General features: G+C 42.1%; 1 protein-coding gene across 10 annotated transcripts in view; it reads left to right on the plus strand.

The window, feature by feature from the left end:
- The window catches only part of LOC128258936 (protein encore), a 165,035-nt gene extending 157,635 nt beyond the window's left edge, over positions 1-7,400 (plus strand). For all 10 annotated transcript variants that reach the window (XM_052990958.1, XM_052990956.1, XM_052990948.1 and 7 more), the window contains 5 exons: positions 547-1,624; positions 1,969-2,584; positions 2,801-4,581; positions 5,196-5,295; positions 5,748-7,400. In XM_052990958.1, the coding sequence (XP_052846918.1) occupies positions 547-1,624; positions 1,969-2,584; positions 2,801-4,581; positions 5,196-5,295; positions 5,748-5,803 (3,631 nt within the window). In that variant the 3' untranslated portion in view covers positions 5,804-7,400. The remainder of the gene's footprint in view (positions 1-546; positions 1,625-1,968; positions 2,585-2,800; positions 4,582-5,195; positions 5,296-5,747) is intronic.
- The last annotated feature ends 5,452 nt before the right edge of the window (positions 7,401-12,852 follow it).

Raw genomic sequence — 12,852 nt, forward strand, 5'->3', positions numbered from 1 at the left:
ATATTATAATATATAATTGTAAAAGTAACTTAAATTTAAATTAAATAAATCCTTTGTATTTCTACTATCTGACTTATCAAATACATAAAACATTCTCAAATTTATTCAACATATGCATCATTTTGAAACGAGTCTTAAATAATTATCAAACCAGTTCAGCATTGAAAATTATTTAACAATTGCTGTGGATTTCACCGGTATTATATTAGTGGTTTATATTTAAATGAATTATATTATCTGTATCTCCTCACTCTGAGTCTTTGTTAATTCAAACTAAATTTAACAAATAGATAAAACTTTCGAAATTGTTTTTGAAAAACCGGTTTCTTAAAATCCTATAAACATTTAATGTTTTCTGACAATTGCTTTGCAGCCTACTATTATTTTAATCGCAGTTGTATACTATTTTATACTTACTTATCCTATTCGAAGGTTGCATGCTGCCGAGCGAGAAAAAATACCCGAATAACACACTCGAATCCTATCAGTGAAAATGTTATTAAACAAATGCAACAAAAGCTAATGCAGTTTGTACGACTTTTGCAGTTCCATCTACCACTACGACCCGTCCAATCTGCCGCCCAACCAGGCGCTCCAGCACACGGGCAATCAGTACCAGTCGCAGAACCAGAACCAGGGCAACTCCTCCTCCGGTGGCTACAGCAACTATCGCAAGTCGTCGCCGCATCAGCAACAGCAGCAGCAACAGCATCACCAGCAGCAGCAGCAACAGTTGCAGCAGCCACAGCAGCAGCAACATCAGCAACAGCAGCAGCAGCAACAACAGGCACCACCGCAGCAGCAATATGCCACCACTGAGCTTTCCTGCAGCTCCACCGAGAGCTATGCGGAGGAGGAGGCCCAGTCGCCGGGAATGGAGTGTTCCGAGGGCTATGAGAGCTACGAGCAGCAGCAGCAGCAAGTGTTGCCCCTGCAGCAGCAGCAGCAGCATCAGCAACTATCATCGGGCAACAATGGCGACACTGGCAGTGTCAAAGGCGACGATTGTGATAGCCTGACCAGTGCCACCGCCTGCCTGAGCATCACCACCTCCACGTCCACGAAGAACTACGATCGCATCGAGGTGCAGAAGTACAAGAACCAGGCCACCAGTCCAAACATACCCGCCTGCTGTGCCGTGGCCGTCGATAAGTTGGAGCTGGAGGCAGTAGTTGGACAGCAACAGCAGCAGCAACACCAACAGCAGCTGGAGCAGGAACAGCTGGAGCAGGAGCAGGAGCAGGAGCAACTGGCCAACGTGGGGCCCTCATCCTCATCCGGCTCGGCCAGCTCCTCCGTGGGCATCAGCAGCGAACAGCCATCCAGCCAGACCCCGCTGCCCCTGATGGTCACCCCGCTGCCGCAGGTGAACTGTGACCTCCAGTCCGTCTCGCCCAGCAGCACGCCCTACAGCCAGTGCGAGGTGAAGACACCCATCCAGGGCCACGGACAGAGCCACAATGCCAGTGCCAGTGCCAGTGCCAGCATCGTCGTCGAGGAGCCCAAGGCCACCACCTGGACGTACACGCAGAGCTACCAGGCGCCGGACGGATCCACCGTCTTTCACACCACCACCACGCCCAACGGGGCGGCGCCCTACTGCGCCACCACATATCAGCAGGGGGTAAGTCCAAGTCTAGGATATTTAAGAATCTTAACTCTTAAATAACAGTTATATAGCCCTTTCTATCGATTATTATTGTTTCGTTAAATCAGGTAAACCTATTAAAATTACCAATTTTAACTGTATAAAATAAGTTTTATTTCCCATTTATATTATAAAAACTATTAATTGTTGTGACTCTCTGTCTAAAACTGAAGACCAATTTGTTTTAAAAAATTTAAAATACAACTTATGTATCACTTTTTATTTTAGAAAAGCCTTATATCCCATTTGTATTATAAAAACCTATAATCGTTTCAATTCTTTATTAAAACTGAAGACTAATCTTTGATTTCTCCCTCCAGCCCGACGGCAGCATCTATGCGGTGCCGCAGGGCATGGTGTATGCCGCCTATCCGCAGCCCGGAGTGGCCAGTGCCGGTGGCGCCTCGCAGCCGCTCTTCCAGCTGACCACCAGCAGCCATCCGCCCGCGCAGACACTCTTCGCCTCGCCGGAAGCAGGCGGAGAGATACCCGGCGGCACCTACATGATACCTGTCTTCGATCCGGCCCAGCAGCCGCGCGAAGGCCTCATCCCGGCGCAGGCCATCTACCAGACGGCGGGTCCGGGCGGACCGGGTGCGGCCACCGTGGCCATGCCCATGGCCTCCGCCTATCCCACGGCCCAGTTCGCGGCGGCAGCCGCTCCCAACGGGGGACCCATCTACCAGGCGCCGCTCATCTACTCCAGCGAACCGGGCGGGGGCGCCCAGCTGCAGCAGCTGCCGATGGCCCCCTATCCGATTCAATACTCCTACTCGCCGTACTACCACCCCATCTCGTACTACGTGCCCCAGCAGGCGGTGGCCGCCGCGCCCATGGTGGCCACCCAGCCGCAGGTGGGTCAGGTGGCCCCCATGCAGCAGCAGGCGGCGCACACGGGAGCCGGGACAGCAGCTGGTCCACCCACGGTGGTGTCAGGTAGGGATAACAATAGTCACTTAGTAAAGAAATCATTTGCAAAGAAATCACTAGGGTTGGCCAAATTTTAGAAAGATTTGCTTAGTGGTTTTCGTGTTTTACAATTTACAATTTACTCTCTCTTGTAAATTTGAAATTGTACAATAGTAAACAAAACCTTTAATCATTATAGTTGTAATCACAGTAAACCCTGATATTAACCATTATACCCCCTAGTTTCAGGCCAGCAGCACCAGCAGCACCACCAGCCGCACCAGCAGCACCACCATCAGCAGCAGCAGCAGCACTCGAGCAACGGCTCGGTGGTGACCAGCCACTCCAGTGGCTACGGCACCCGGGTGAAGCGCACGCCCGGCGGCGGCTCCATCCACTACAATCCCAGCTACACACCCAGTGGATCGGTGGTGCATGCCGGGGTGGGTGGTGCCCATGCCCATGCCCACGCACACGCCCATGCCCATCATCATCCGTCGGCGGGTTCCGCCCAGATCATAGCTGCGCCGGCGGCCAGCACAACCACATATCATGCTCTGCCCACGCTGACGCTGGCCCACGGTGGTGCGCCAGCGGGCACGGATCTCAGTGGTGCGGCTGGTGCACATGTCTACGCGCTGCCCGCTCAACATGCCACCGCACTGATCCCAACGAATATCTTTCCCTATGCGGCGGCAGCGGCGGCGGCAGCAGCAGCAGGCGGCGGCGGTGCTGGTGGACCAGGCGGCGGAGGAGGTCCGCCGACGGCTCCGCCCCAGCAGGTGGTGCAGCAGGCGGTGGCGCCGCCGCCACAGCAGCCACAGAGTCATGCTCTGATCACAGCGGCACCCTTTTACCCGGCTAGCCAGCCAGCGGATGCCTCGCAGTCGGCTCCCAGTACGCCGGCCAATCCGGGAAGACAGGCTCCGCTGTTCAGTACTCCGCCAGCTCCCAATAACGGCAGCTCCGGGAGCAGCAGTGCCGGCGGGGGAGGAGGAGGTAGTGGAGGAGGTGGTGGCTATCACAGCAACAGCTCCACTCCGCACTACTATCAAAGCCAGAACAGCAACGAGGGTGGTGGTTACACTTCGCCATATGAAAAGAGAAACCATGGAGGAGGCGGTGCCTCGGTGGGCGTACGCAAGCCATACCACCCGGGCGGTGGTGGCTACAATCCCAGGCATTCGGTGCCCCTGGGCAGCGGCGGCGGTGGTGGTGGTGGGCCCCCCTCGGGAGCCAAAACGCCCTTGCTGAACTCCAACAATGAGCCCACGCCGCGTGCCTCGCCAAGTAGCGTGAGCTTGGGTGGAGCCTCGTCCTCATCCTCGTACCAGCACCGTGGTCCGCCGCCGCCGCACACAATGGGTGTGAAGCGGGATAATAAGCCCAACCAGCTGCCGCTGATCAGTGGACCGCCGCCCAGCTATGGAGCCACCAACTCGAGTCCCAGCTACGAGACCAGCAAGCCGCCAGTGCGTCTGAATGCAGGAGCGGCCAGCTTCCGCAGCCAGAAGTCCATGAACCAGGACTACCGACGCAGTGTCTCGCAGCGGAACTCGCCCAGTGCGAATGGCGCCGGGGGCAGTGGCAGCCACGAGAGCAGCAACAATTCGCCCAACAGTATTGTGGGCAGCCAGAGTAACAGTGCTGCCAACACGCCCAATGCAGGAGCGGCGGGAGTTCAGCCACAGCAGCCACAGCAACCACAGCCACCCACTTTGGTCAGCCATCCCGGAGGATTTGTGATGCTGGATCAGAACGCCTCGCCGCCCTCGCTTTACGGTGGAGGAGGAGGAGGCGGTGTAGGAGGAGCTAGTGGAGCCGCTGGTGGCAACGCCCGCTCGCACATTCCCACTGCCCAGCTGCACCACAGTGCCGCCGCTGCCGCCGCCGCAGCCGCTGGCAGCCAACAGGCCACGGCGGCGGTGCTAAGCGGCGTGGCCGCTGCTGCCGCCCTCGGCGGCTACAATCCAAATGCGGCGTCCGGCGTGTACTTCAAGTACGGCCAGACGTACTTCGCCCATGTGAGTGCAATCAATATACATACAGCTGTGGTCGAAATAATAGTAGTGGAAAATAATAGAAGTGCTTAAAAACATACCTTTAAATCCCATGCTTTAGACTACAACTATCAATAACAACTTAAAAATCACCATGAAGAAATTTAACTACATTATTTTTCTGTATGCATTGACATAACTCTAAAGCATGAGACAAATTTTATTTCAATTCCACTTAATAACTAATTAGAAATAAACGAAATGAGGTTTAAGAATCCTTTGTTTATTGCATACGGGCAGATAAAACTTGAAAGATCCAATTTGAGAAAATAAGCATAAATCCTCGTTCATCTGCTCATGGAAAGAAACACGTTATTAATACCAGATATGTTTTTAAATTACAAAATTCAGAAACATATTATTTAAAAATCTTATTTTAATATTTAAAAAATGTTGCCCCATTTAGCTTAGAGTATCAGCTTTAAATATTAAAAAATGGTTAAAAAAATGTTTCCAAGCTTTGGTTGATTGTTATTTCCATAAGCTTAAATAGTGTCATTGTTTTGACCGCAACAGCATATATATTTATTACCTAGTTGTTCATATTTTATAACTTTTGTTTTTTTGATATCCTTTAGCCCTCGGTGGCCTTGCCCAACAGTCGACGATCGCCGTCGAACGATATCCGGCCGCAAATGGCGCAGGTGGCCGGCATGTATCCCACAATGATGATACAAGGTAAGCCCAATAATTAGATTTACTTACTTACTTAATGATAATAATAAATAAAAACATTTATTTTATATAACATCTTATGTGAACTAAAGATTTATTTTTTGAAACAAACAAGATAAAAATAGTAAAAAAGATTCACAAAGATTCTTCTTTCAGTTATTACTCTTTAGTTCAGATAAGATGGTGATAGAAACGTGGGTAGGAAATAGTTTCTAAAAAATATATAAAACAATTTTTTTTTGATTAAAGATAATTATAAATTAGATGAAAAGGAAATTATAAAGAACTATCCAGTATGCGGATTTTTGTACTAACCAAGTTCCTATCACCATCTAATCTTAACTAAAAATTATTAATTGGAGAATCCGACGTCTTTAAATTGTATCCTAATTAAGCAAATTATTTTATTTAAATTGAAATAATAAAGTCTCATGATTTGCTCGCTTTGCTTTCAGCGCGTCATCCCAGTCGCCATCCGAACCCGAACTACAAAGGTTCGCGGCCGCGGTAAAGCCAGCCGGAAACGGAAATCAATATAGAAAACCCAAGCAAAACAAAAACTACTTACACATAACGGCATACCTAAGATAAATATAAATAGCAACCTAATCTAGTGGAACATAAAGTAGTTGACAACCATAAAAACCATAAAAACCATAAAGCCAGATGAAGTGGACCGGATAGACGGATGGAAACGGAGGAGGAGCGCAGCGCAGGAAGAGCATAGAACTCGTCGAGTGCTGGCCGCAGATTGATCATTGATTATTGGTAGCAGCTGGAGAGGAAGGGGGCGTGGCAGGGACTCAGACGCCTTCCGAGGAGTCAGCCGAAGAGGAGCCGAAACCAAACTATCCAGGAGCAGAGCGAAGCCATCACTGTTATCTTCCGCAGAAAAGCGAAGGGAAAGGGGGAAAACCAACCGACAAAGCATAGCATATAGCCTCTATAAAGTTAAGGAGTATTGTACGGATATAGCTACAATAACTGGACCGCGACAGAAGGAAAGAATTCAATGCTGTATATTTTGTGCCATTACAAATAGTCTTTAATAAACAAAACAAAACAAGAAAGTAAAAGAAAATGAAAATGAAAATCGAGTACCCGAAGAAGCAATACAAGAAAACAACAAACACAACGACGGCTCCCCAAAAACGGACTTTCGAACTGAACAATCGACCGATACGTAACTTCCACTCCCTTTCTCAAGCAAAAACACAATTATATAGGATATTCAGGTAGACTTTAGTTCCGAGAGAGCTCTCGAAAGGACCGCAAATAGACTGAATCAAAAAAGGAATCAACTATTTGCACGCTAAAGCAAGAGAATCTCTCTCCAATACTATTTCAACCGATGAAAGCTGCTACCAAAAAGTCTTTTCAAAATTTCAAATATCGCCTTGCTTTGGTGTGCTTAATTGAATGCGTTTTAATTATGTTAGAAATCTCAAACGAAAGCAGAAGCTAGAACAGAAACAGAATCAGAAACAGAAACAGAAACTATCGACCGACTGGACAACATTGAAGATTTTTGAAAATCTGCCGCCAGAATTTGGGGCGAGTCTTACATCTAATTTTGTCCAGCAAAATTTAGTGTAAAGCTCTTCGACACAATATCTCGAAAAACAAGCCACTAAATCAGTTTATTTAAGACCCATGAAATCTACGCATAAAATACATCTACATCTATGATTTAGAGAGTCAATTATTATTATTTTGTAATTTTAATTAATGAAAATTTGTTAAATATGATTTTTGATTTGAATAATGTTTTCCTATTACGTTTATGTTCTTTCGAAATAGAATTTCCTTATAATTTTCTGTTCCTTAATGCAAATGAAAAGCTGCAGCTAAATTTCGTTGTTATTCGTAAGCAAAATAAAAAAAAAACAGACAGTGGATTATGATGGATGATAAGTAGACGATGAGAAGACGGAGTCAAGCAGCTATACATTTATTGTTAAACAAAATAATTAGCTTAGCGTATAAACTACATATGTATATGTACCATCTAATAAAATATAGGCAAGTGAAAAGAAAGAAAAACAAACAAAATGCAAAAATCGAAAAGTATAATAAAAGAGAAACCACATGATTAGTTAAAGTTAAAACTTGTGTTGCCTTCTTCTTATCCTTTTGTGTTATTTATTTACTGACTTAACTTGACTTTCCTTTCCTTTCCACAGCAAATGGTTATGATTTTCCTCCTGATTTCCGCTTTTGTACAACGAACTTTACAAGCAATGGCAGGATTTCTACGCTCGGAACTTCCTTCTAGAACTGCATGTCTAAATGTATATAACAATAATTTACACAAAAATCTGAGACGCGACTACGAGTATATGATATACATATAGCGTGTAAGTAGGTTAGTGCTGGACAGTCTGGAATTTTTGGGATCTGCCAAAAAAGTCATGACTTCAAGACTTCACTCAGTCCTCGGTCTGTCGGTCATTTTTCATTTTCCAATCCCGAACCATTCGACACTAAACGATAAGTATAAATAGCTTTCGAGATAAGGTGCGCTAGGAACTCAGCTTAAAACTTGGATAACTCATATATATAGCATTATAGCCGATAACACACAAACAGTACCAACTAAGTTAGTGAACAAAACTGCTCAAGATTCGATTCTAAAGACCGAATGATACTTATTACTATAAGCACCGAACCGTATTGTACCAGAGAACCACACAGAATGCGCTTTGTTGGCCAGTCCCGAACGAGAAAAGCAGGATGAGTAGCTAGATTGCCGGGAAAAAAGTAATACATCAATATATCCTGAAGTATTTCTTTGTTTGTTGCTCTGTTTGTTAATTAAAACCACAAAAATCGTTGACGACTAAAGAATGTTGATGGGGTGGGTTAGAGGGAAGATAGTTGGGATAGATGTGCACGAAATGGCAGGACACACGCGTAATATGTTATACAATATACTATTATTATTATTACTGCATCATGATATTTCGGTTATAACAATTGGTAAACGAAACACTGTAGCTCCAAACCGCGACAACCAGAAATCCACAGCAAAAGCAAAACCAGCAACTCGAACAACCAAGCATGCAAATGAGATAAAGACACAAAAATAATGGGACGTGGGTGGCGTTTTTACCGACGAGGATAACTCTAATGATAATGATGATGATGATGGTAATGATAATTATTATTAACAAAAAAAAAAAAACAAAAAAAATAATAGCAAACAAAATCCACAAACCAAAAAAATGTATTTATTTATTTTAATTTATATATACACTAGAGAGTTATTACAAATATATTATATACATAATGTATAAGGAGAAAGAACAAAAATATGACTTTTAAATGGGGGAAAAGGTTTAATTTAAATGAATTAAGTAAGTTCAATTTTTAATTTTTCAGATTACAAAATAATCACTTTAATAATTTTCGACCCCCAATAATTTCAACATTTTTAAAAAACAAGGAATAACTAAAAATAAAAATCTGACTACTGAATTCCAAATTTTATATTTAAAACTTAAATTAAATTTTAAATCACATTTTTAAATACAATGCATACTATAATGCATTATTTCATATTAGATTTCAAATAGTTCTTAGTTAAATATGGTTTACAATTTCAGATATTAAAATCAATTCCGAAAATAATAATATTAAAAATTTTAAAGAATTGTTATTATTTTTATATTTGAAATAACTAAAAACCAAGGTGAAAAATATTACAATTCGAATATTTGGACTTACTTCGTTTATTTTACCAGTGTAAAAAGCCCTTAAATTCCTAACCTAAAAATTATTTATTTAAGTGAAATATTAAGGAAAATATGAAAATATGTTTTTCCTATGGTTTTATCATTCCCTCCGGACGTTAAACATAAATTTTCCCTCAACTTGGCCAATGATTTATGGGCTATGAGAACGCATTGGACAGTCGTTTACCACCACAAAATGATGTCCTTTGGCACATGTTACCACAAACGGCAGCCATAAAACAATAACTTGAGCAAACAGGCACTGACCCGAAATTATTAAAACAGTCGGGAATAAAATGTAGGTGAATGTACATACACCTACCTATGAAATGGTTATATCCCCCACACAATTAAGACATATTTCAGGGGTTGACCAGGGGATCTTAACATCTTCATAACACGCGCGACTGCGACACAAAGTCGAAAAAGGTAGCCGCAGAAAATCGAACATGCCACCAACAGTTTTGGAAACGTCCAGCCTGAAAACTTACCGACGACTAACAAAAACATCTGAAAACGGACCCAACAAATTACCCTGAAATTTTCGACTATCAAAGAAAACGGACACAGAGAGAAAACAGTTGTGAAATCAGTAAAAAAAAGTGTAACCCAATTCTTAGACTTTTTTAGTTTAATCAGTTAAAAAAAATAAAAAAAAAACTTTTTTAGCTTTATGAATTAAAACAATTTTGTTTGTAAATAACTTTTTTTAAGGCTGAATAAAAAAAATCCTTTTATCGAATTACCTTATATACTTATTTACCTAATATGTTACTCCATAAATACCACATTTAATTATTTAAAAAAATTTATTATTTTGACAAATTAAAGAATAACAGATTGGTTACTTATATACTGTTTGACAACAGAGTTACGCCAGCTATTATTATCTCAGTGTATTTGTTCTTATAGAGAGAGTTGCTCTTGGCCATCCCTTCGATAGTATCTCGTCGATCTGTATCTGCTTGGAGGTCAGAACATAAATCTGCCAGCAAAATGGTCAGATCCAGAGGGACGGGGCGTAGAAACCAAACCCGAAACCCAAAAGCGACCGCGACAGGTTGCACAGCTCAATAAAGATCCAAGTAAATATAATATCGCTGGTCTATGACTCGAACAAAGGGAGAGATGAAAAGGATGAGTTCATTTAGGGTTCGCGGATGGAAATCTACCTGGGGATTCAACCTGTTCGACCAAGACCGAGAGGGCCAAAACGAAGGCGGCCGAAATCAAATGGTCAAGGCTTTTGTAAACGGGTGACATTTAAGAATTATGGCATGTAAATGGAAGGCATTCCGGGAACGCCGAAGCGTTGACAGCATCTCTTTCACATCCCCAACCCGATTGCTTTTGGTCGGGGCTACTGTTAATCAATTTAGAGCCTCTAGGGTCGAGTTATTTATTTTTTCAAAGCCAGATGGAGCCCAGGATAAGCAAAAGGGTGCGCATCGATGTGCTGATTAATAGACGATAGTCAAAGATCTTAGGAAAAAATATAAACCCTAAAGAGGTTGTAATATTGTATTTCAAAAACTTTTACTTGTCTCATAGGGATATCATTTTATGGATACAAATATTTAACTTCTGTATCTGTCACAAGGATTAAGGATGTATTATATATTTTATATATTCAATATTATTTATGGTAGACTAGGTCACAGATTGAAACATTAATTTTTGCTTCAAAAAAATTACTCCGAAAACTCGTTTTGCTGGATATCTCGCTTCGGACAGGACCCACAATGAAGTACGCAACGGTTTTGGAATGCTAACGACCTAAGCTAACTTTTTGCCCGATCAATCAATTTTTACTCCGAAAATCGATTTTCAAGTAATGCAACCATCTTTAAATTTGTCGATTTTTTGCTGAAAAAAAAAGTTTTATTTTGGAATGTTAGTCGATGGAGAATCCTTTTACGAGAACGACAAATATTTCGGCCAATATACAACACACAACCGAAGCAATAACCTTTTCGGACTCCTAATAACCAAGCTGTTGATATCCAATATTAATTTATTTATACATCAACAAAAGAGTAATAAACATCTTTAATTTTACTGGTTTACCTACACATATTGTTGTTTGCACTTTAAGTTCATGATAACTAAGCTGTTCTTTATTTGCAGAACCGGAAGTAAGTATTTCTCCTAACATTTATAGGTGTTTTAAGGTGGTTTTGATATAATAGTCTTTTCTAAGCCGTTTCACTTGCGGCACCCCACGGGGCGTATGCGTGTTAAAGCTACCAACTGTTGTCGGACTTTTGGCTGCCTTTTGATAAATGCATCGCTATTAAAGTGCCGCCTTTGTAACGCGGAAACATCAAAGTGCACTCACACACGCACTCGTATGCAAACATTTGCATTCACACACACACCAAAGCACACTCACAAACACACCAAAGCACACACACACACTGACTGAAAGCCATAAAAATCACTTTGTAGGAATGGAGGCGGCGCATCAGCGCAAACTATGCAACAACAACAGCGGGGAAAAAGTGCAATGCAATCAATTCAAAGGGGAGAAAAGAGAGCTGAACACCCGGTAGGCGGGGGGAGTGGCAGTTGCCCCTTTGCACTCAAAGAAAAATGATTAAAATATAATATTTTAAATTCATAATATACTTCCTAATAAATGAGTAAAACTATATCGAGAATATTTTTAGATGTTTTAAATTTCTTCTATAATTATTTGTAAAGTGCTTGAGATGATGATTATTTATTAAAATCTAAAGCTAATAATATTTAATATTTTATGTTACATGTTAAGCAATTTTTCTTTTTATCACATAGATTGAGATTAATATCTTTATGTAAGAGCTATTAGCCAGACCAGAGAAAAACTTATTCAAAAACCAAATAATTATATTGTTTTTAAATAAATAACTAAAGAATTAATGCAACATAATTTTGTAAGTGCATTAAGAGGAGAACGAGAGCCAGCAGTCGGCAGCATTTAATCCTGCAAAAAAGGCATTGCGAGGCAGCATAAAATGATGTTAATCCTTAAATAACGTGAGCAAGGCAAAAAGCGCAGAAAATGTGGCAAAAAAAATGAGGGGGGGCCGAAACCGGAGGTGGAGTCGGCGGGTGATGGCGACAGCCAAATGCCAATTGAATGCCAAGCGGCTTTAAAAGACAGCCCACGACCAAAGAGACAGTGAATGAAAAATGGCACAAAGTAATGGGAAAAGTGTTCGCAGCTTGAAAAGTCAAAGGAAATCCAGCGAGGAAAGGGGTAAGCTAAGCACAAAGCTTAAACTCTGGCTTAAATCAAGGGATATAAACGAGATCAAAATGGTAACTAAGATTGCTGCTGCTGTAACATAACGTAAGCCGTAATTTAGCAGCCACTTTTGTGGTACTATAGTACCAAAAGTTAAAAAATGTATGTAACAACAGTTTTATTTGGGTGTTTTTATAAAGCGTAAATTTATACTTCTATTTTTAAGCCCATTAATTTTTTTTAAATTTTAAATGTTTTTTTTCTTTGGGCAGACGCTTGCCTTTTATGTTTGGCATGCCATCAGAAACAGGCAAATGGGTTTAAAAACATTTAACCAAAAAGAGAGCAACGCCAACATGAACTGGCAACTCACTTCCCCTCCATCAAGCGGTTTGACCCCAAAAAAGTCAAGTGCGGCAGAGTTCGAGTTCCGTTTTCCTGCCTTTTCATCCACTCAGTCAGCAACATCAAACGCAAAAGCAGCAACATGAGCAACAACATCAACATCAATTAAAAAAAATCAGCAACAGCATCAATATCAGTAAGGAAATCAGTGACTATCAGTGACTACCAGTGACTTTGCAGCAGCACAAGCTG

The sequence above is a fragment of the Drosophila gunungcola genome (genome assembly GCF_025200985.1).
Source record: "Drosophila gunungcola strain Sukarami chromosome 3L unlocalized genomic scaffold, Dgunungcola_SK_2 000005F, whole genome shotgun sequence".
NCBI lineage: Eukaryota > Metazoa > Arthropoda > Insecta > Diptera > Drosophilidae > Drosophila > Drosophila gunungcola.